Here is a 24,006-nt window from a genome sequence, read left to right as displayed (position 1 = left end):
GAAGCCTAAACTGACTCTACTTACATCTCATTAGATGGCTCGTTTTTTCTTATTCCCTTGGTTCTCCCACTCTTCTTGCACACCCAGTGAACTTGAGTGCAGCGTTCTAACGCTTGGTCAGCATGTTTCCCAAAATCCAGCAGGATTGACTCATTAAAACATCTTCAGTTCTCTGAGCGTGTAAGGCAATCTTACCTCTAACCGGGACAGAGGCGGCAGAAAAGGAACCTAGGGCCTTAGCCCGGGTGGGGGCGGGGGATCGAGGCAAGGTGGGGCACCCCGAGACACGCTCAAGTTTGTTCAGGGAGGGGCAGCCCAAGAGAGCTTCTCAGGCCGAGTCCTGCTCAGCAGGGCAATTACACCGGGACGAAGATAGGGAGTGCCCGAGGAGCAGGAGGTGCGCCTGTGCTCCACTCCTTTCTCCCTGGGCCAGGAGACATACAGGGTTTTTCAGAAGCGCACGCTGCACACGCTCAGTGTAAAAGAGGTAGTGCTCAGCTGACTCCTTCCTAGACTGGGGATTGGCTCTGCAGGGTGTGCGAACCACAGGGGAGAAAGGGAGTTGGAGAGATGTACGTGACCAGCGGGGTGTGCAGCCGCGCCCAGTCGAGCCGAGCCCCGCGCAGGCACGCTCCTGACGCCCCGCCCCTCCCGTGACGTGCGCGCGCGGGGCCTCCACCCCATCCCCCCGCCCGCGCGTTACCCCCCGCGCTGCCTCCGCCGTTCCCCGCCCCCTCGACTCTGGGGCTGCCCTCGTCGCTGCCTGACCCAAGGTCCGGCAGCTTCTACTTTTCTGGCCCCCGCCGAGGGACCGAGGCGGCCCACCCCGGGGGAACGGCTGCGCTCGGGACACGTGGTCGTTTCGGAGCAGGTTGGAGTGAGCAGCGGGCGGCGCTGCGGGGACAGGCGCGGCGGGCAGCCCCAGGGGCAGCGGCAGGGTCCTGGCGGGGGGAGGACAGGGTTGCGGCGTGCGGAACGGTGTCTCCTTCACTTCGCCCTCCAGCCGCGGCAGCTGCAGCCCGACGCCGAGCGAGCCGAGCGGCCTCAGCTGCTAGCGGAGCGGCAGCGGCGCCTTCCCTTCCCCCCCTGGAGACCACCAGGTACCACCACGCCCGCCTCACTCGGACCCTGGGCCTAGGCCCCGGCGGCCAAGCAAGACGCCTGAGTCGGACTCGGGGTCGGCCCTGACTCCCTAAGATGGCCGCGCTGCCCCGCGGCCCCTCTTCCCGATATCTGAGACCCCCTTCTGGCCCCTCGATTCGCTTTTGACCCCTGCTGACCGCACTTCTTGTCCCTCCCTCAGATCACCTCTCCCCACGGCCTCGCCATGGCGACCTACGGACAGAACTGCGCGCGGCGTAAGTCTAGCGGGGTTCTCTGCGGGGTGGGGCGGCGGTGTCCGGGCAGCCGAAGCCTGTTGACCAGAAAACCGCAGCTTCTTTTCTCGTATCTTTCCAAGGGCTTGTAAACTCACCCCTTTCGGTAGCCAGTCCACTGTCTGACTTCCCTGGCTCTGCGGAGGAGGGTGTAAGTGGCATGGATTTCGGATAGGGGGACTAGGCCTGGGTAGTTGGTCTGTGGCCGCATTCACCTTCAGTTTTTGGACGTGCGTTTGATGAACTCAGAAGCAAAAAGTTATTTGTCGGATTCAGCCTGTGGAGGATTGGGCCGGTCACTTTTCTAGAGGAAGTAGTAACCCCCCTTCTGAGAGCGCAAGGTCATTACATGTGCTCCTAAGGGCGTGGACGCGCTATGTAGAATGAATGAGCTGGTGTGGCGAGTTCAGATTGCTTGCCCTTAAGCCTCATAGCATTGGCCGAGGACTTGAGTGTCATATTAATATGTTTAAAGTGTATTGGATGTTTAGTTGGTGCAGACGGTTGAGTTAAACATAGGTAGCTGCATTTTTTAAGTTCCAGTGTTTAGGTTGCCCAAATATGAGTTACTTTTCTCTTTCCATTCTAGAATATTGCTTTGGCCTCAGTGCGGATACTAAAGGATAAATGAGGGAGCAAAGGGGACATGTCTTAGTATTTTATTTTAACTCATTTGGTTAAATTGGCCCATTCCAGTGGGCCAGTTTACATATATACCTATATCCATTCCAGTGGATTTTGGCAGATATATTTTTACGTATAGGTATATATGTGTATTTGTACTAGTCCCTAGGAAGTGAGGTTATAAACACTGTAAATTTAGGAATAGAAAGTGTGGAGGGAGTTTCCCAAGTTTGTATAGATACTTAACTGTTATTATCCATTTTAGAAATAAGCCTTTGGTGCTGATATTTCTCTCATGGAGTTTTATTGTCTTTTTATTGTAGCTTCTAGTGGTTTCAAAACCAAGGTGGCCTTCTTGGATTTAATGATAACAGTGGGTCCTAAGTTAGTTTTGGGGCAGACTGGGAGAACAAGGACATTAACACAGGAATGTTTCTTCCCACCAGCAATGTGTATTCCTCCATCATATGCTGACCTTGGCAAAGCTGCCAGAGATATTTTCAACAAAGGATTTGGTAAGAACTGTTTAAAAATTCTAGATTAGAAGTGAAGATGTGTAAGTTTGTACTGCTTGGTGAAATTAATAATTTCTTCAGATAACTCTCCTGGTGAAAGAATACCGTAACAATCTACATTCCCCCTCCATCCCAGTTTTCTCCATTTTTTCATTCTTTAGTTCAAGAAATTTACCTTTAAGGGAAAAAAAAAATGTATGCGTTTATGCTCAATGATACAGTTTAGGCCTTGGTTGACTAGAATTACGTTTTTTTTTTTTTTTTTTTACTGTCTTGGGCTTTTATGGTGGTGACTTCTAAAGGATTATGGGGTTTTTCAAATAAATTTGGGTTTTCTTGACGATTTTGTTCCATATCCCACCCTCCCTATCCTTTTAGCTCTTTCTGAAGTTGTTTAGATTATTGATCCCAAACTGCAGTATGCTTTTGGGACAAATGTTGTAAATGCTTATATTTTAATAAGTTGTTGACAATTCTCGTATTTAAATTGAATCGATTGTCCTATCTGATATTTAGGTTTGAAAAGCATTCTTTAGTACGTGCTTTGTTAAAAATGATTTGAAAGCCTTTTTGAGGATGGGTGCTAAATACACACTGACACACTAGGCATAGCTTCCTAGAGATGTTCTGTCCTTTATGTGTTAGTTTATAGAGTAATTAAAATTGTTTTCATTTAAATACTATGTATTAACACATTTATCTTTCTCTAAGTATGTGAAAATTTTTTTTATATGTAGAGTCAGCCATTGGTATGCATCTTTTTGTACAAAAGAATCATTTTGTTCTTTTTTGCTTTCTTCTTGAAGGTTTTGGGTTGGTGAAACTGGATGTGAAAACAAAGTCGTGCAGCGGCGTGGTGAGTGTTAGGTATTTGATAAGTTCTGACAAACTTTTATGTAACTTTTCAACACATAAAATAGTTACAACTGAAAGATGTCTACCCACTTTATTTTAAAGAAGAGGCAAAAGATAATTTCATTTTAAGAGAATTTTATCTTGATGTATTTTGGCTTTAGATATGATTTCTGATTTTCATGTGTTTTGCCATGCACGAGAAATTCAGAAAAGACACTTAAGTCTTGTTTGCAAGCTTGAAGGTAGGAAACTTGTTACACTTTTTTGTAACCCATTTAATACCTTTGAAAAGCATTCAGGGGGACTTCCTGATGGTCCAGTGGCTGAAACTTCATGTTCGAAGTGTAGGGGGCCTGGGTTTGATCCCTGGTCAGGGAACTAGATCCCACATGCTACAATTAAAGGATTCCACATGCTGTAACCAAAAAAAGGATCTTGTATGCTGCAGCTGAGACCCAAGACAGGCAAATGAATAGATAAATAAATATCTTTTGAAAAAGGGAAAAATACTTAAGAGTCCTGGGCATAAACATACTCAATAACTCTTAATTTGAGTGTACTAATTATTTATATAATGGCCATAATCTAGCAGCCCTCCTTGGGGGGAAATTTCCACTTGTATTTTGTGAATTTAGAGAGTCTTAAATTTGAGTTTTGTTTTTTTTTAATTTGAGTATTTTTAAAGAGGTTAATATTTTTATATTTGGATGTCTTGATTCTGCCTAACAAACTCCCTCAAAGAGAGTAAAGTAAAATTACATTTTTTGTAATTTTTTTTCCTCCTAAAAATTTTTTTAGATTCTTTAGGGGATGGGTATAGTGTGTGCATATTGAATGTTATTGATTATTTTGATAAATTCTTTCTATAGTTAACTCCCTTAGTATATTTACTGCACTTAGTGCAATTGGTATTTACTTAAATTAATAATTTTGTAGTTTCTTAATGCCTAGATTTGGATTTCTTGGGTTTTATATTGGTCACATCTGTTTGGTTTCTTTGGTCAGAAAGGAAGCCTGAGTATTCAGTGTGGGTGAGTGACTTACTAGCCCAGGGTAACAGGTTACAGAGAGCAGTGACTTGGTGTTTGTTTGTGTTCACTCTTCTGACTTGTTGGCCCCTTTTAAATAAGTTGCTGAAACACAAAGCCCTTCTTAAAAAAAGTAGAAGATTCAGTTCTAGTGTTTAAGATTTTACTTGCTGGCTGAAGGGACAAAATCAGCTTTAAACTGGGTAATAATCAGAGCAGTATATCTAGTACTAGATTGTTTGATAAATCAAAATCTTTGTTTGAAAGGAAAGGTTTACTGTGGACAGGAATGTATTTTATATTGTTTTCATAATGCATTCCTTTTGTGTTCAGTTCAGTCGTGTCTGACTCTTTGCGACCCCACGAACTGCAGCACGCCAGGCCTCCCTGTCCATCACCAACTCCCGGAGTTCACCCAAACACATGTCCATTGAGTTGGTGATGCCATCCAACCATCTCATCCTCTGTTGCCCCCTTCTTCTCTTGCCCTCAATCTTTCCCAGCATCAGGGTCTTTTCAAATGAGTCAGCTCTTCACATCAGGTGGCCAAACTATTGGGAGTTTCAGCTTCAACATCAGTCCTTCCAGTGAACACCCAGGACTGATCTCCTTTAAGATGAACTGGTTGGATCTTCTGCAATCCAAGGGGCTCTCAAGAGTCTTCTCCAACACCACAGTTCAAACGCATCAATTCTTCTGCATTCAGCTTTCTTTAGAGTCCAACTCTCACATCCATACATGACCACTGGAAAAACCATAACCTTGACTAGATGGACCTTTGTTGACAAAGTAATGTCTCTGCTTTTTAATATGGTTTTTAATATCCTTTTGTGTAGAGCATGTGAAAATATGCAAAACTTTGACAAAATCAGACCTATTTAATCCTCCAGAGATAGGAGGCTAAAACTTTTTAAAGTTGCGATAACTGAGACCCGGAAAAGTGTCTTCCTTAGTGTTACTCATTTAGTAAATGCCAGCCAGAACTTGATATCAGGACTCCTAATTTTATATCCAGTGTTCTTTGCTAACACAATCTGGTGCTTTTTACTATGGGCATTGAGTGCCGAGTTTTGACTCAGTGTCTATTGATGAAAGCATCTAATTTCAGGAGACAATGTGTAAGACTCTTATATAGTATATATGACCCGAAGAATTGAGTCTGTGTCACTGCAGAGCAGCAGTTACACAAATGATGTTTTGTAAGTGAAAGATGATTGGTCTTTTCTCCAATGGTTACAGCTTTGGATATTTCCGCATTCTGCAAGTATCACAATTTCAGGTTGAAATTCTCTTCTTATCTCTAAAAAGTTCATATCAGCCATTTTTAAATTTGGCTTTCCCATATAGAGTATAACATTGGTAGTCAAATTAGAACCCTCAAGGCATTTTAATATTTTATGTTGGAAGAGTTCAACTGCTTGCCTGTATACTAAGCTCATAAAGATTAGATTTCTGGATTATCTGTAGCAGATTTTAAATTTCAGATAAGCTCTTTCCATATTATATCTTCCTTTTCAGTTGGTGTACAGTTAGGGATTGGCAAGTTATTTATATTTGCTACAAACAGAAGATTATATGATATATCTCAAATCAGTCACTGCACAGATTTTTCTCTAGTGATTATCTGTTCTACAGAGTATAGTTTATATTATAGACGATGTGAACCAGTTAAAGGGAATTTCCTTCCACCAATTTTTTTTTTTATTGAAAATGTGAAAGGTGATTGGAAAGGCATAGAACCTGATGAAGACTGTGTCAGAAAAACAGAATATTGAGGTTACCAAAGAATTAAAAACTTTGTGTCATAGATTCTTTCAGTAGAGTGCTTTCTTTTTAGGGAATTTCAGGAACCATTTCATAGTAAATTGTGTGTAAACTGATTTTAATGGAGGGAGTCTGATTAGCCATGCTGACCTAGTTAGTGTTTCATTGAATATCTGGTAGATTGGAAGCAGTTCTGAAATAGCCATTCACTATCCCTCTCCCCCCACTGATTTTTTTTTTTCTTTAAACTCAGGATCACTTTAGCAGAAATTTCCTTAAAAACTTTATAGTTTGTTGTTCACTTGAGAATCATATTCAAGTAACTTTTGATCTATTGGTTGAAAATGTCAGCAGTAACAAGATGGTAGTCAGTAATTAACAAGCTAGTTTGTCACTCTTGTATTTACTCAGTAGCAGAGGGTTAGGAGTGTTTGGGAAGCTAGAAAAAGGGATTAGGGAATTACTAAGGGTTTCAGTGGGGTTTGTGTAAGTTAGAAAGTATATTATTGTAGGCTTACGAGAAAGTTTCTGAACTTTTTTATTGTCTTGTTAGGAATTCTCAACATCTGGTTCATCTAATACAGACACTGGTAAAGTTACTGGGACCTTGGAGACCAAATATAAATGGTGTGAGTATGGTCTGACTTTCACAGAAAAGTGGAACACTGATAACACTCTGGGAACAGAAATCGCTATTGAAGACCAGGTAACATTTTGAAAATGTGCTTTAGTATTATTTTATTTTTGTGTTTCAAAAAGGAAATAAACTGAAAAAAAATTCTTTTTCTCTTGAAATAGATTTGCCAAGGTTTGAAACTGACATTTGATACCACCTTTTCACCAAACACAGGGTAAGCATGGGCATTTTTATCTGCTTTAAGTTTAAAGCTTTCTTCAGTGTATTTAAGGAAGGTACACATTCAGGTGCTGTGTGTTGGCAAGTTTCTGTTTCTGCCTTTGGAGCATGAGCAGTATGGTTCTTGGCTTGCCTTCAGCTATTTGCCTTTTATCACTGTGTCACTAACTTGGAATGAACATTTTTTTAAATAGGTTTTTGTGACTGATAGCAACTCTGCAAAGTATTCTTCCTATAGTGGCAATCTAGTCACCCCAGGTGCCTTTGTCTTTTAGTTCATTGAGCTGTGGGTTTGTTTGTTTTTTTCATTTTTTAGCCTCTTATGATTATCTTGCCACCTGTTTGGAGGCATACCTTAGAGATATTGGAAGTTTGGTTCCAAATCGCTGTAGTAAAGTGAATATTGTGAACAAGCAAGTCTTCCAGATTTTCTAGTTTCCCAGTGCATATAAAAGTTCCATTTACACTAGAATATTGGCTAGTAAGTGTAAATAGCATTATGTTGGGGGAAAAACAATATACATACCTTAATTTGGATGGCATCACTGACTCGATGGACTGAAGAAAGCCTGCATGCTGCAGTCCATGGGGTTGCAAAGAGTCCGACGTGACTGACCAACTGAACTGATACCTTAATTAAAAAACACTTCTTCATCTGAGCCTTCAGTAGTAGCATCAAAAGATGAGTGACCACAGATGACTGTTACAAAGACAGTATAATAATAAAGATGTTTGAAATGCTGTGAGAACTACCAAAATGTGACACAGAGGCACAAAGTGAACAAATGCTGTTGGAAAAAACACCAACAGGTTTGCTTGGTGCAGGATTGCTGTAAACCCTTACTTTGCGTGTGTGTGGGGAAGCACTATAAAGTGAACTTCGATAAAACAGTGAAGTATGTCTCTGCTCCCCATTATAGTGAGATTGATTTAAGTCTGTTTTGTACCCTCTGTCTGTAAATCTTTTTTTACTGGCATCAGTTTTAAGTCAGTTTGTTCTTTTTCTAGAAAGAAAAGTGGTAAAATCAAGTCTTCTTACAAGAGGGAATGTATAAACCTTGGTTGTGATGTTGACTTTGATTTTGCTGGACCTGCAATCCATGGTTCGGCCGTCTTCGGTTATGAGGGCTGGCTTGCTGGGTACCAGATGACCTTTGACAGTGCCAAATCAAAGCTGACAAGGAATAACTTTGCAGTGGGCTACAGGACTGGGGACTTCCAGCTACACACTAATGTGTAAGTATTTCTTTTTGGGGATATTATGATGTGGGACCTCAGAGTGGTGTTGCTATCTCCTGTCATCTCTGAGTCTTGGTACAACCTAAAGGAGTTCTCCTAACATAAAAATATCATCTTTGGGCATTTCTTGAGTGCCCTCTCAGAAGTATATAGAAATGTTACTCTGTATAAAAAACGTTACTCTGAATTTTTGGTCCTGAGAGAGTAAAGTAAGTGTTCATTCCACATGAGGCTTAATGTGCTTTGGATTTTTGGAAGAGGCTAAGACTTGGTGGTCTCCTTGGTGGTCTCCTGGTTAGGATTTGGCACTTTCACTGCCGTGGCCTGAGTTCAGTCCCTGGGCGGGGGACTGAGATCCCACAGGCTGCACAGTGTGGCCAGGGGGAAAGCTGAGCTGCTGCCAGACTCTGCTAGTGCTCTCATTTGATTGTCTGATGTGTACGGTGCTTGTTTGGTAGGATTGCCTAAAGTGTATGGAGTCTTTTCTTAACCCAAAGTAAATGCATTTGTGGACAGTACTTAAAGAATTTTTTCCCCTACAAAAATGATGCATTGGTATGTAACAAGTAAAAGAAGAAAACCAGAATTGTCCATAATCCCACCACCTAGATGTATAATTTTTGTTAACTATTAATGCTTTGATGTTTCACTGTATATATATATAAAATACATGCCAGAAAGACTGTTTCATAACCTTCTCCGCTACATTAATGTATTATGATCATTTTCTTATAGCATTATAATTATGTAGTTTTAGTGATTGTTAGTGGCTGCGTGGTAATTCTGCTGAATGGCTATACCATGATTTATTTGACCAATTCATGTTTTTAGAACTTCAAAGTTTTTAGTGAAACACTAGAGACCCGTGTAAGCAGTGGCTTTTATTTAGATGTAATGCTATAGTGTCAGCCGTGTGCATTAGACATTATTACATTGTGTAGTCTAGAGTGACTAATTTAAAATATCTCATAGCAATGATGGTACAGAATTTGGAGGATCAATTTATCAGAAAGTATGTGAAGATCTTGACACTTCAGTAAACCTTGCTTGGACATCAGGAACCAACTGCACTCGCTTTGGAATTGCAGCTAAATATCAACTGGATCCCACTGCTTCCATTTCTGTAAGTACTTTTGTGGGCTTAGAATGGGATTTTCATTGTGGGACTTAATCTTTGGGTCTATTAGATTGTGTTGAAAATTGTAACTGTGGTTGGAAATTGTAATTGTGAACCACAGTTTATACACAGATTGAGATTAGAGCTTGTAAGGCTGGTTTTTCTGTGGCGATAGTGTTAGATGTTTGATATCCAGGCCACAGGAGTGTGTTTTAATTAACCTCCAAGCTGCTGAAGTAGTACGAAAAGTGAAAGTGTTGGTCGCTCATTGTGTCTGACCCTCTGCAACCCCATGGACTGTAGCCTGTCAGGCCCTTTGTCCATGGGATTCTCCAGGCAAGGATACTGTTGCCATTCCTTTCTCGAGGGGATCTTCCCGACCCAGGAATTAGACCCAGATCTCCTGCACTGCAGGCAGGTTCGTCACTGTCTGAGCCCCCTGGGAAGCCCACCGAAATAGCACAGATGATGATTGTGCGCCCCAGTCCTGTCCAGGCCGGGGAGGCCAGTGTTTCCGGGTCCTGGGCAGCTCTCCTTCTTGTTGGGAACTAATAGTATTTTGTTACTTTGTGCCTGACTTCAGTGGTTTACAAAATATCTTCTGACTTGATCTCAGCAGCCAGTGGTACACATGCTGTTTTGCAGGTGAAGAAACTACAGCTTGGAGAGGAGGACTTAGTCCACTGCAAGGGAGGGAAGAAAGGAGGGGTAGTCCAGGACTGGACATGCAAGGCTTTCAGTCTCCCTCCTGTCTAGGGTGTCCAGGTAGCTCATTTTGCTTTGCCTGGGACTATCCCAGCTTTAGCACTGGAAGTCCTACAGAAACTTCCCCTTTACCTCAGGTTAATTGAGTTGCATGGCCACCCTAGTCCTGTCCTTGGACCCTTTCTGCCGTTTCTTCCTTCAGTCATAGTGGATTGTGGTAGGAGGGAGTGCAGTGTCTGAGGTGTGGAGCACCGGCTCCAGTTCCAGGCAGATCAGCAACTATTCTGTGTGTTGGTTGGTTACAGGTCAGGCACTGTTTATACTGGAATAAGAAACCTTTATGAGAGTTACTTCTGTTACATAAAATGATCTTTATTCTTGGGGACAATATGTTTTAATAATTTAGGCAGTTAAGTTTTAACCCCATTCTTTTTTCTTAGCAGAGTTGTTATCAGAGAGAATGAGAAGCACCCAGAATGCTTTTCCCATTGGCAAAACAGTGATTCATTTATTTTCCCCTTCTCTGTTTCTAACTACACCTCAGCAGTAAAACCCTCAGGATCCACACTGTGCTGTGGTAGCTGCATTGCTGTTCTTTTCAAATGTGTGTCTCTGGCACCCTCACAGGTTTAATACCAGCAGAAGATGCAGCTCTTTCACAGTCTAAAATGGGAAGAATGCAGCTTGGGACTTGTGTATCAGTGAGTGACTTCAGAGGATTAATTTGGAAATGTATTTAGCATATCCCACCTAAGTTGTGCTGCTGTTACTGTAATCAAGCATCACCCCTGAAGCCTTGCATAATGCTCCATCAGTTTTGTGGTTGAGTCCTGAAATAGTAGGAACTATTTTATTGTCTGGGCTCTTGATTTGTTTGGCAGGCTTCCCAAGAGGCACAGTGGTAAAGAATCTGCCTGCTGATGCAGGAGATGCAAGTTTGACCCCTGGGTTGTGAAGACCCCCTGAAGAAGGGAAGGGCAGCCCACTCCAGTATTCTTACCTAGAAAAATTCCATGGACAGAGGAGCTGGGCAGTCTGCAGTTTACAGGGTCACAAAGAGTTGGACATGACTGAACTACTCAGCACCCTTGATTGGTTTGGCACAAGATGGTTACTGGTGGACATTTCTTCCTTAGATAACTAACTCACATGGTCATGGGAGGCTCATGGAGATTTGGCTATATATAGTGCCAAGTGAGTACAGGTGTCGTTATCTGACTTTTGCCTGTATGTCAGGGACTACTTGTTACCTTTTTGTTTCGATAGCACTCAGAATGCTGAAGAGCAAAGAAACCAGACTAGGCAACCTGGGCCATGGAGATTGGGATGAGATGATCCCATTACAGCCATAGGCCTCTGGTGTGGCTTAATGGTCTTAGAAGTGGGAGAGAGTGGAGCTAGAAGCTTCTGACCATGTCTTGCTCTCCAGAATTTCACATAGCCTTTGAAAGTCTGTGACTAAAATCCTAAAATAGTGGAATGGTACAGGGAGGGTAGGGATCTGGACTGGTCAACAGTGCTCCGTTGGAACATCTTCTGAAGCACAGTCTAGTTATATGCAGCCAGGACCCAGGTTTGTACATGAGAGGTGTAGGAAAGTGAGGTAAAGAAGCTGTAGTCAGTCTTTTTCTTCAGAGGAAGTGCTTATCATTTGGAGATTTAGAATATGCATGGTTTAGATTCGTAAGGAAGACCCTTGAAAGTAGTGTGTGTCATAGTTACAACTTTATACACACGCCATATTTTGAAGGTGGTGTGTATGTCATGTTGTGTAGTTAGTGAGCCTGGTAAACTTCCATTACTCACATTCTGGTATGGTTTTGTTGTGTTGGATTAGATTCAGCAAGAACAATTTTTATGAGAGTACTTGGCTTTTGTGCTCTGTGAACAGTTGAGGGTCTGTAGATACATCCTCAAAGATAGCAAGAGTTTTGTGTCCTGCTGACAATTTGAGTTTAGTAGATAAGAATTAAGTGGGGCCTGGTTTTTGCTTCAGTTCAGTTCCGTTGCTCTGTTGTGTCTGGCTTTGCGACATCATGGACTGCAGCATGCCAGGCTTCCCTCTCCATCACCAACTCTTGGAGCCTACTCAAACTCATGTCCATTATGTTGGTGATGCCATCCAACCATCTCATCCTGTGTCGTCCCCTTCTCCTGCCTTCAATCTTTCCCAGCATCAGGGTCTTTTCCAGTGAGTCAGTTCTTCACATCAGGTGGCCAAAGTATTGGAGCTTCAGCATCAGTCCTTCCAATGAATATTCAGGACTGATTTCCTTTGTGCTCGACTTGTTGGATGTTCTTGCAGTCCGTGGGACTCTCAAGAGTTCTCCAACACCACAGTTCAAAAGCATCAATTCTTTGGCACTCAGCTTTCTTCAGAGTCCAACTCTCACATCCATACGTGACTACTGGAAAAACCACAGCTTTGACTAGGCGGACCTTTGTGACAGAGGCATGGGTTGGTGGTGGCCTGCTGCAGGGTCGAGGGCATTGAGTGCAGCAGTGCATGGGACCTTTTGAAGGAGGCCGGCATTATCTTCATTAAGGGAACACAGCCCATCAACAGAAAATTGGATTAAAGATTTACTGAACATGGCCCACCCATCAGAACAAAACCCAGTTTCCCCCCTCAGTCTCTCCCATCAGGGAAGTTTCCATAAGCCTCTTATCCTTATCCATCAGAGGGCAGACAGAATGAAAACCTCAATCACAGAAAACCAACCAAACTGATCACATGGACCACAACAGCCTCGTCTAGCTCAAGAAAACTATGAGCCATGCCATGTAGGGCCACCCAAGACAGACAGGTTATGGCGGAGAGACTTCCCTGGTGGCTCAGACGGTAAAATGTGTCTACAATGCGGGAGACCTGGGTTCGATCCCTGGGTTGGGAAGATCCCCTGGAGAAGGAAATGGCAATCCACTGCAGTACTATTGCCTGGAAAATCCCATGGACAGAGGAGCCTGGTAGGCTACAGTCCATGAGGTCGCAAAGAGTCCGACATGATTGAGCGACTTTACTTTCACTTTCTGACAAAATGTCCACTGGAGAAGGGAATGGCAAACCACTTCAGTATTCTTGCCTTGAACAGTATGAAAAGGTTTTTGCTTAACTTAATACAGTATTACATTTTACTACCTCACATGGAAAAGTGAACATGTCATGATTGCATGATAGGGAAATACCTAGGGCCTTGTCTCTCCATTCAAAGATTTGTCTTACATGTGTTTTTGCATTTTATCTTAGGCAAAAGTCAACAACTCTAGTTTAATTGGAGTGGGCTATACTCAGACTCTGAGGCCTGGTAAGTTTTAAGGGTTGTTCTGATAGTATTTTCAAAATCAGTTTTCATTTCTCAACTTATTTTGTAAACCTTTCAAAACAGAAGAATTGACAAAAGTACAATGAACACGTTTACCTTTTGCTACAATTTTATTTTTATTTTGTTTAATGCTGGGCTATTTGGAAGTTGTAGCTATGATATTTCCCTAAATGGTTTAGTATGCAAACATTGTCCTTCATAGGCACAAGACTGGTTATTTACTTTTTTCACTTGTGCCTGAAATGTCTTGTAGTAATTTTTATTTCTCTAGTCATTGTTCACTCATTGCTTTGGTTGTTTGATCTCTAGAGTCTCATTTACTTTACGTAATAATTTGAGCCTTGCTTGTTTTCCAGAGCAGTACTTCTCTAATACAAGGGTGCCTGAATCACTTTGGGAATCTTTAATTAGAGTACATAGATCTGGGGTATGGGGTTCTGTCTTTCTGACAAGCTCTTAGGTGATGCCAGTGTCACTGGCTCTTGAACCAGCATTTGAATAGCAAGGTTCAGAAGCACTTGGAACCTTTTCCCCATACTTTGACTATTCTGAAACCTGAAGAAAAGAATGGTGCCTTGAACACTCAATCTTCCCTACAGTGGCCAGTTACTAACATTTACCATGTTTGTTTTCTCCCTCCTTGTCTGTATACATAATCCTTTTCTCTTTTTTTTTTACCCACATATTCTTACAAATTAAATGTATATTTTGCAAACATACAGACACATCAGCCCTAGCATACATATGAGAGTAAAACATTTTTAACTGCATCACTTTAAAGGCATCATAACTACAGTACTGTTTTCACAGCTAAAGAAGTGAACAGTTTAAAATAATACCTAATACATGGTCGATATGCAGATGTCCCTACTTGTCCCAAAATGTGTCTTGCTTGTAGCTTTTCCTTTCCTGGGGTCCGCATTGTCTTTTAGTCTGGATAGTGCACTGAACATGATTGTATTTTCTAGAGCTATTTTGAGTTTTTTTTCCTCCTGTTTGAGCTTCATTAACATTTTTATGCTCTGTGACTTGATGCTTTCCTTGCTCAGGATCGTGCCAAATGAATTGCCTGGTCTCTCAGGTACTCCCAAGTGCCCTCTGGTGGCTGGCATTATAGGTCATCTGGCAAGCTGAGAAAAAGTGACAGGCTGTGAGGTGACTGCTGGGTCCCATGAGGTCTTGCAGGTACATGATGGTTGTCTGCTTTTGTTTACAGGTGTGAAGCTTACACTGTCTGCCCTGGTAGATGGGAAGAGCATTAATGCTGGAGGCCACAAACTTGGGCTTGCCCTGGAATTGGAGGCTTAATTCAGCTGAAAGAAACCTCTGGAAATGGGTATCAGAAGATTTGGCCTTAATATATTTCCAGTGTGACCAGCAGGCTTCCCCCCGCACCCCCGAAGGTGATCAAAACAAAGGATGATCTAAACAAGAGCTGTATTTTAAATATTTAGACAGTTACTTGTTAGCTGGTTTCTAGTTGAATTGGTTGTCTATCTAGTTACCAATACTGCAGTCATGCAGTCACCTATACATTATTTAAATGTATTTAACTGTTAAATGCGCTACCCACCAATAATGAAATAGACATTTATGAAAACTGTGCAGCTGTGTGCATGTTTGTTTTTATGCTCCTTTTAATGTTGAATATTGCCGTTGAATGAGATGGATCAGTGGATGTCTTAAGGTTAAGATTTTTTGTTAAATTCAACCATCATGAGAATTACTTTTGGTATCCTGAAACATTACAAATTATGAATAAAATGAGTATATGTTATTAATGACTCCAAGTATTTGCAGAGTTAAAAACTTGGCAGCGAGGGTCAAATATTCCTGGTAGGATATCTAGCTAGTACTTTATTTTTCCAGTGAGCATTTATTTTGCTCTTTTTATAAATATGTGCCACAGAGTCCTCTGAGCCGAGAATAACTCCATAAAATGTTTAGACTACAGTAAAATAAGAAGATACATGACTTCATATCTTCAGTTTGTAAATTTGTATAAAATTACATTGGATCATTATTAACTCCAGGAAAGATAAGTGAGTAAGTGATGAAGAAGAGAAATGAAGGGATGGTGCTGAAGGTTGTACATACACACCATACCCCTTTGGGCTATTGCTATGGAAATGATCCAGGCCCTAGTTAGGTGGGATGGGACTAGGTGTAGTCCCTAGTGGAATAAGTGGAATAAGGAGTAGACAGTGTCAGTACTCAGACAGTCTGTATGGGCCCCAGGGAGAGATCTAACTCATCTCTTTCCAGGTAGACACTGAAAAGCTTGGGCCTAAGTTTGTGAGCAGAGTGGCTTCAAGCTAGGTGGCCATTGGCCTTAATCTGAGCTTGAACTGAATGATAGCAATTAATAGATGATTCTGGTTGGAAAAGTAGGAAAGGGGAATTTTGATGGGAGGAGAGTTGGAACAATATCATTGAAAGTTAGAGAAGAGTTTTGTTCAACACATTCATAATACTAGATCTGTGGCATAGTTCGTAGTCAGAGAACAAAGAAGAAAATGTAGTACTTGGACTCATTATCCAAAAAGTGATACATGCTGAAAATTTCTAGGTCAAGAAGAATCTGATAAGAGAAACCCAGACAAGCTGTCCACACAGATGGAATGTGGGGCGCAAAGATCCCTCTGATTTTACTGTTTGTCCTAAGGAACAGGCTGGAATGGCCCACTGTATAAGACACAAACTTAATGGCAATAAGTTGGGATTTGAGCCAGTTTATTTTGAGTCATGCAGGAACTATTGCTAGGAAAGAAGAAAAACAAGAAAAGCTGTCTGCAAGCTAGGTGTGAAAGTGTCTATACTTAAGAGTAAAATGGACCTGTTCACCCATGTGCATCCCAGTATGCTTTTATGATTGGGAGAGCGGAAAATAGGTTTTCACCCAGGTTGCTGAGGGTTGTCTGAAATGCAGGGTATATCCGAGACGCCCAAGGGCTGTGAAAGTTGTCGGCTGTGGGCTCGGGCTCCTGTGGCCTTTCTTCTAGCCTCTTCCAGGTTTCCTTCTACTTCAGGGCTAATGTGGGGGCAAAATTGTGTTCTAGGCTGATGCTATTTCTGCCTGAAGCCTGAGGCAGTTTTAGTGGAAAGAACACTTCATATATGAGCCTGATCTTCATTTGTGGTGTAGGGGTAAGAACTTGCTACAGATCGGGGAGGTGCAAACAGGTTTAAACCAGAAGAGTGAAGCACCTGGCGCCCTCTGCTCCTCCGCTTACATAGGCTTTCATAGAAAACCTAACGTTCTCTTTGTCTCCCTCTGGGGAATGTGTTAAAAATGGCCTCCTACCTAGTGGACTGTCACTAGGGATCACACCTCTGGCCAGTGATCCCATGTCTCATGTCCCTCCAGGACTTACGGGGAGGACAGAATATATGAACTCCAGTCATCCCTGAGGTCCTCAGTCAAGTGGCCTGGTGTCTCAGGGGATGTTGACTAGGGCCTCCAGTGCACAGGTGAAGCCAGGTTCAGTTTTGTGAAGACGTGGGCACATGGCTAGCAGGATTGGTGTAGCCTACAGCGGTGCACAGTGCAAGGCCCGTCTGCTGCCACCAGATGCCAGTTTCTTCTCCACTAGTGTCCTAGCTTCAGTGAACAGTAACTTCATTCATTTGCTTCTCTTAGGAAGAGATGTAAAGAGGGAGTCCAAGAGACCTCTACCAGTCTCCCAGCCCTTCGGTCCCCTGGAGGAAAATCTCTATAAGGATCTGGGGTTTCTAACCAGTTGCATGTGGGCGGGTCAGTTAAAACTTAATACCTGCCTCCAGTCAGCTGGAAGTTCCTGTGGTCAGGCCACACAGCCCTCTGGTGCCAGCAGGTCCTCTGGAGTGTGCCAGGGAGGGGATGAATGTCTGTGGCCAAAAGGTTCCCTTTTGGTGAAGAAGTGGCCTTCCCTCCCTGCACCACTGAAGCACAAGAAGATCGAGTCCCAGGCCTCACTTTATTGTCGAGTCAAAGCAGGTGTGGAATGGCTGGGGTTCCCAGGGCCCCTCCCTTGATGCCACGCACTAGGGGCCAGCCCTAGATCTTGAAGGCTAAGGTGAGGCCGTCGCCCAGGGGCAGGAGGCTGATGTGGACCCTGGCATCCCGCAGAATGCGCTCGTTCAGGTTTCGAACACACTGGACCGCCTTGTCCTGTGGTTTAGGCTGCAACACCTCTCCCTGACACAGGACCTGCGGAGGGGCGGGGCATTGTGGGGGCGGGGCCTGGGGAGCCTGAGCAGGAGGTGGGGCGAGAGCTGGCGACCTGGGATCTGAGCAGGGCAGAATGGAAAGCCTGGGAACTCTGTTGGAATCCTGGGGGAGGAGCTTAAGTGACTTCTGGGCAGGGCTTTGGAGCACCGGCGAGGAGAAGCCTGAGGAATAGATGCACCCAGGCCAAGAGGGTCTCTTCTACCCCCCGGGGGCTGCCCCTTACACTGAGCACAGCGAGGACACCTCCGGGCCGCAGCAGCTGCAGACACCGCTCATAGTAGGCGGTGCAGTTTTCCTTATCCGCGTCCACCACAGCGACGTCGAAGGTGCCGGCCTCACCCGCGGCCAGGAGCTCGTCTTGCGGGGGAGGAGGGGCAGAGGCGGCTGAGTCCGCAGGCCCCAGCAGCCAGCAGCCCCCGCCCAGGCCGGCCCAGGCGCTGTGGCCATTCAGGTGCTCGAGGGCGCCGGCCTGCCACCCTGCGTGTGGCCGCGGACCGGGTGGCAGGGGGCTGTCACTGCCCAAGCCCGCCTGGTGGACCGGGTCACTGGCTCGCGCCGGGTGGTCCCATTAGGGAAATGGCGCCCAGGCCCTTTCCACTCCGTTGCTCACCCAGGGTCTCCAGGGCGGGCTTCAACCGAAGGTCGATTTTGTGCTCCTCTTCAGCCTGCAGGAGTGGGGTCAGAGTCAGCATGTCCCTTCTCCTGGAGCTGGGAGTGGTCGGGCTCCAGGGGCCTGACGAAGGCTCAGGTGTGTGGGACACTTACCTGCCTCCACAGGGGACGCCCCAGCTCGGGGGGCCCTGCGTCCACCTCGCAGGTCACCACGCACCCGGCCGGGGGAAGGGCCAAGGCCAACGCTAGGGCTGAGTAGCCTGTGAAAGTGCCTGGGGAAATGGACACGGACAGGCTCAGACCAGAGTAGGGTGACAGCCCGGTGACTCCAGTCCCCAGTGTCCCCGGCCGTGTGCCTACCCAGGTCCAGTGCCTTCTTAGCCTTGATGAGGCGAGCCAGGTTGGCCAAGAGCTGGGCCTGCTCACGGGTCATCATGGAATCCCCCTGCGGCTGCTCCAGGGTCAGCTGCGTCGAGGGAGGAGAAGGTCGCACTAGCTCTGCCAGTCACCCCTCTGCACCCGAAGTTTAGAGCTCCAGGGGCGTGGCTGTGGGCGTGGCTCAAGGGCGGACCCTCCGAAGGCTCACTGTGCCTGGCCTAGGGAGCCCGGAAGCCCAGAAAGGGACACTGCCGCAGCCCAAGGTCACACGGCCACGTGGGTCCCTCCCGGCCCGAGCTGGGCGCCCAGTCCCGCTCTCGGCCCTGCTGACCAGCCGCAGGCTCCGCAGCGCCGGGTGCTCCCGCATGGAACGGCTCAGCAGATACTGCCACAGGGGGCTGTCCTCAGGGGGCAGCAGGCGCTTCTCTCGCCGGGATCGCCAAGGAGGGAACCATCTCCCTGCCGGGGAGGGGTGGTGCCGGGTCAGGGCCTGGGTCTTGAGTGCTAGGGGTTAGCTAGCCTCAGCCACAGTCAGCCTCGCTTCTGCGCCCGCCCGTCTCCCCGCGAGGCCTTTGCCTAGGGTACCGAAGGCCCGGCGCTACTCACCCAAGAAGAGGCCGCTGGCGAAGGCAGCGCCCAGTGCGGCCGAGCCCAGGGCGACCGCAGCGGGCACAGAGATTCGGGGCACTGGCTGGGTCATGGTGCGGGCCGGAGGCAGCTGGCGTCCAGGTTACCTGCGCTGGGGCTACTGGGACCGCCGCAGGACCCGCGGACCCTCGCGGCTCCGCCTTGCCGGGGCAGTGTCCTCGGAGCCGCGGTCTCGACCACCATCTGGCGGCCACATGGCCTTACTGCAAGCCCCCGCCCGAGGGGTTCTGGTGTCATCTGGTGGCCGTTTTAGCAACTGCGCCGGGCAAGGAGGAAGCATTACATCGGATGTTTGGGTTTCTCTGTCCGACGCCAGAGGTCTAGGGGCCTAAGTACCAGAGGAAAATTTGAAGTGGCTCAGATAGTAAAGAGTGTGCCTGCAATGCAGGAGACCCGGGTTCGATCCCTGGATTGGGAAGATCCCCTGGAGAAGGAAAAGGCAACCCACTCCAGTCATCTTGTCTGGAAAATCCCATGGATGTAGAAGCCTGGCAGGTACAGTTCATGAGGTCTCAGAGTCAGACACGACTGAGCGACTTCACTTTCACCTTCTGGCTCTGCTTCTTCCTCATCTCTACCGTTTTTTCTGAGAACCCCTTGGGGCATATGTGAGTGGATGAGAGGACTGTCGGTATAATAGAATAGTAATAGGTACAAAATGATAGAAATTAAAGGAGCCCTGGGAGTGACTGAGAGAATCAAAGGAGGCCTCTTGGGGGAGGTCACCAAGGATGTCAGGCTGAAGGAGTGTGTGTCCGGGGGGGACACAACCATAGGAGGGGTTCAGGAGCTGGGGCACGTCTGGTTGATGGGGTGCTGAGACAATATCCTTAGCTAGAATCCTGGGTGCCAGCGGGACTTGGGTGTGAGATCTCGGCCCCATCAGTCTCTCTGAGCCTGTTTTTCCTTTGTGTAAAACTGGGACCATCGTCTTAACATTACTGATACTAGATCACACAGCCTGGCACACAGTAGGTGCTCCAGAAATGGCAGCCGTGGTTATGGTCACAGGTTGGAGGGAAGACATCTTGAGGAGGGGGCATCAGAGCGCAGGTGAGTCCCCCTTGCAGCTCTGTTCAGCAGGGATGCAGGGATACTGTCCGCTGAACAGCGAGGAGAGCACCGGCTGTGTGCTGAACGGGGTGGGCGAATGAGAGAAGCTGTCCTGGCTTGTGTTCATGACGCTGAGCTCAGAGACCACAGGACATAGGGAACTGGTGAGCAATCCCAGCGTCACAATTTCCTCTTCTGTAAAATGGGGTTCTTCATAGTTCCAACCTCCCTGGGGTGGGGCAGGGGGGGAGAAATGGAGTGAAAAAATCCAGGTGAAGGATTCACACAGAGCCTGGCACTTAGTGGGCTATAAGTGTTACATTTAAATGAGTCCAGTTCCATCGGCCGCTGCTCCAAGGCTGTCCCCTGACACCAGCCCTTCAGAAAACGCACTGGGCAGACTGAAGCTCCGCTGTGGGGAGCTTCCCAGGCGAGGATCGGCCCAGCAAGGCTCAGAGACCGGCTTGCTCGGGGGCTGGGGCGGGGGCGGCTTGGCTGAGGCTGAAGACCCGGGCGAACTGAAGAGGCCCGGAGCCCAGAACTGACCCGAGCTGTGGGAGCCCGGGTACGTGGGTAGACCATGAGGAGTGGAGGGTGGGATCGCCTTGCAGACCCAAAGGTGGGCTGATCCTTTAACCAATCAGCTCGCGGCCCCCCGGGAGGGGTTACGGGAGGAGCCTGTTGTCTGGGTGCTGGGTGGGTTTGAGTCAGCCCTCCTAGTTCCTCCCAGTTCCCCCCAGTGCCCCATCGCCAGGCAAGCGGCCTGCTGGGAAGGATAGTGCATTTCCCCTTGCCTTTTGACCTTTTGCATCCTGCTTGTCCCCGTAAATGTTTCTCTGACCTGACTATTCTCCAGGGTAAGGACTGAGGCCACTGTTCTCTCCCCCACCACCCGCTCCCAGCTGAGCACACAGCAAGTGCTAAATAAATGTTCTCTGCATACCGAGCTGGGGAAGCCTCCGGCTCCTGGCTGCCGCAACTGCCTGTCAGGACGGCGCAAATAGTAACAGTGAGGGGCGTTTCACTGAGCATCAGGCACTGTCATCCAGCCTCCTTGTGAGTTCAGTTCAGTTCAGTCGCTCAGTCGTGTCTGACTCTTAGCGACCCCATGAACCGCAACACGCCAGGCCTCCCTGTCCATCACCAACTCTCGGAGCCCACCCAAACCCATGTCCATCGAGTCGGTGATGCCATCCAACCATCACATTCTCTGTTGTCCCCTTCTCCTCCTGCCCTCAATCTTTCCCAGCATCATGGTCTTTTCAGGTGAGTCAGCTCTTCACATCAGGTAGCCAAAGTATTATTCCCATTTTCTGGAGGAGAAAACCAAAGCTCAGAGAGACTACTTCACACTTACTTCCCCAGCCCTGATTTGTTAACCTCTCTGGCCTCCTGGTTGGGGGTCCCACAGTGAGCTCTTTTGACCCAGAGGAAACCAGACTTCCAAGAAGTGCTTTCCTGGCACCTCCACTGAGACCCTCCCACCAAACCAGGTGGCACTGGGGCCCTGGGCTCAGCCTGGCCTGCAAACCCTCACTCTCCTTCCTGTCTGGAGGTCTGGGTTTGGGCAACCCCCAAGCTCACACCAGAGCCTCCCTCTCCAAGCCTGGCTTCAGCCTGGAGCCTGTGGAGGTGGGGGGCAGCCGGGGAGGGGAGGCATGTCACCATATATCCCCGTCAGATTAAAAAACTAATTTGAAAAGATTAATGTATTCCATTCTTGTTATGCTGGCTCTGATACCTCTGGGCCTGCGGCTGCTCTGCCTCCTGATTATTGAATTTTTATGGCCTGGTAATTAATTGCAGATTCCCTGTTTTGTTCTATTTCTTTTTCTCTGACATTTTAATTTCAACAAAAAGCAGTGGTCTCCATGCAGGTTCTCTCTGGAGATCCTAATGGTCTATAAAACAGAATGACTTATAGACGTGGCACCCACTTCAGTTGGCGAGCGATTGTTTGAAACCTTGCTGATCACGCAAAATTTAATTTTTCCACCTCCCTCCCCTAGTCGCTACTCATTTCTTGTCTCTTCCATTACAGTGCCCGTATCTCAGCTCACAATGAGGGGAGCAAAGTGTCGCCTCTGAAACTGTTACAGTGCCTTTTCCTCGAAGGCCAGGGGGCTAAAGACAAAGTAGGCTTCGATTACTTTCCTTGGAGGTGGCCCCAGTGGTGGTGGTGGGAGCTGGGCCTCCCCAGAGGGCCACATGGATGTGGGCAGCTGCCCCCAGGGGTGAGGGAGAGGGAGGGTCTTTTCTGCCTCTCTCAGTTGCCCTTTAGGCTGAGTGCAACTGCCGCATTAAGCACCAAGGTGCCCACAGGCTCATGAGGGCAGGGAGGATGGGTGCCCATATGTGCTCTCAGTCCACACCACGAAATCAAGGGGGTTGACCCCTGCCAAATTCTTAGCCAGACTGGGTCACTGGAAATAGCTGTTCACAAAGACAGATCTGGAAGAGGCTCCTGCACTCCTACATCTCCCGGCCCTGCTGACATCACAGAGGCTGGGCACCTTCCCCTAGGGACCCCCAGGACAGGGCAAGGCAGGGGCAGAAGAGTAAGGTCATAGAATCAAGTTGAGCCTAAAGGACTGGAAATTCAGGTACCTTCAGGGGCAGGCAGGCAGGCAAGCGGAGGGTGGCAGGGGGCAGTAGGGACTGTGGCCCAGAACTCACGCCCCATCGGAAGGTGTGGTGGCCACTCAGCTCCAGCCAGCATGGCCGTGTGGGAAGTAGTGTGCATCGCGGCTGGAGCTTCTGATTTTTCAAAAGAGGTTGGAAATCTGGCTTTTAATGCAAAACTTCACAATCTGAAACATTTGGGTTAGTTTTTTTTTTTTTTTTTCTGACACTCCGTGTCAGCTAAACTGAATACATCTTTGATCTTTGTGTCTGATCTGGCCCACAGGACAACTGTTTCCTCTGATTTGGAACACAGATCAGAGACACGAGGACACAGAAGTGGATTCTGCTGGGCCCAAAAAGGCCTCACTGGCCAGCTGATGGCCCCCAGTCCCATGGCCCTGCCCCAGGAATCCTCCTTCCACCCCTGGGCTTTCAGTCCTCTTCCTGCCCTCATGGGCTCTTCCCCAGCAGCTGTGGTCTCCCAGAGGTGGTGCCTGTGGGCCTCTGTCCGGGGCTTGCTGTCTTTAGGCCTCCTCTTCACAGAGAAGCTGGTGGCCTGGAGTCCAACCACAGCTGGCTGAGTGATGCTGAGCTTTTCCCCTAAGACTTTGAGGGGCAGTGACTCCAAAAGTAACTCCAAAAGCCCCCAGAGTCCGTGTAACTCCATGGACTCTGGGGGCTGTGATGGATGGGGTGGGCTGATGCAGACAGCAGCTCATTCTGCCTTCCTTTTCTACTTTTCAGGGTTCATGTGATTCTGGGGACCCATCCAAGAGCCAAGGGCCTCTGGGGCCCCACGTTCTGTTTCCACCTCCTCTGTGTTTTGATGCTGCGGAGCCAGTGCTGGGAGTGCCCTGGCTTCGTATGCCTGTTTCCTCACCTGGACAGGCCGAATGGGAAGTGAGAGCATGGGCTCTGGAGTCAGAGGGACTTGGTTCAAACACTGATTGGTCCACCGCTCACTCTGTGTCTGTCTGAGCTCAGAGTTTCTCAGCTAGAAAAATGGGCATGACCCTCCTGTCTTAGTGTTCTGTGCTGTGTAATGAACTATCACACACTGAGTGACTTTAAAAAAGCA

The 24,006-nt window shown here is 47.0% G+C and overlaps 2 protein-coding genes across 2 annotated transcripts; one reads left to right on the top strand and one right to left on the bottom strand.

Moving 5' to 3' along the window:
• Positions 1 to 944: 944 nt before the first annotated feature.
• VDAC2 (voltage dependent anion channel 2) lies at positions 945 to 15,179 on the top strand. Its single transcript, XM_052639380.1, has 10 exons — positions 945 to 1,100; positions 1,304 to 1,358; positions 2,447 to 2,515; positions 3,322 to 3,371; positions 6,716 to 6,868; positions 6,961 to 7,013; positions 8,027 to 8,254; positions 9,230 to 9,380; positions 13,327 to 13,384; positions 14,619 to 15,179. The coding sequence occupies exons 2-10, from the start codon at positions 1,328 to 1,330 to the stop codon at positions 14,708 to 14,710; spliced, it is 885 nt and encodes a 294-aa protein (XP_052495340.1). The 5' UTR covers positions 945 to 1,100; positions 1,304 to 1,327; the 3' UTR covers positions 14,711 to 15,179.
• Positions 15,180 to 17,352: 2,173 nt separating this feature from the next.
• On the bottom strand, positions 17,353 to 19,395 carry COMTD1 (catechol-O-methyltransferase domain containing 1). Its single transcript, XM_052640508.1, has 7 exons — positions 19,209 to 19,395; positions 18,934 to 19,061; positions 18,585 to 18,690; positions 18,378 to 18,496; positions 18,223 to 18,277; positions 17,836 to 17,969; positions 17,353 to 17,591 (listed from the first exon to the last, which is right to left on the bottom strand). Exons 1-7 carry the CDS (start codon positions 19,300 to 19,302, stop codon positions 17,439 to 17,441), a joined length of 789 nt encoding a protein of 262 aa, XP_052496468.1. The 5' UTR covers positions 19,303 to 19,395; the 3' UTR covers positions 17,353 to 17,438.
• Positions 19,396 to 24,006: the final 4,611 nt, after the last annotated feature.

This window comes from Budorcas taxicolor, chromosome 5 (genome assembly GCF_023091745.1).
Source record: "Budorcas taxicolor isolate Tak-1 chromosome 5, Takin1.1, whole genome shotgun sequence".
Classification (NCBI taxonomy): Eukaryota; Metazoa; Chordata; class Mammalia; order Artiodactyla; family Bovidae; genus Budorcas; species Budorcas taxicolor.
Note: the sequence above shows the minus strand (reverse complement) of the source record. Positions and strands in the feature narration are given on the sequence as shown.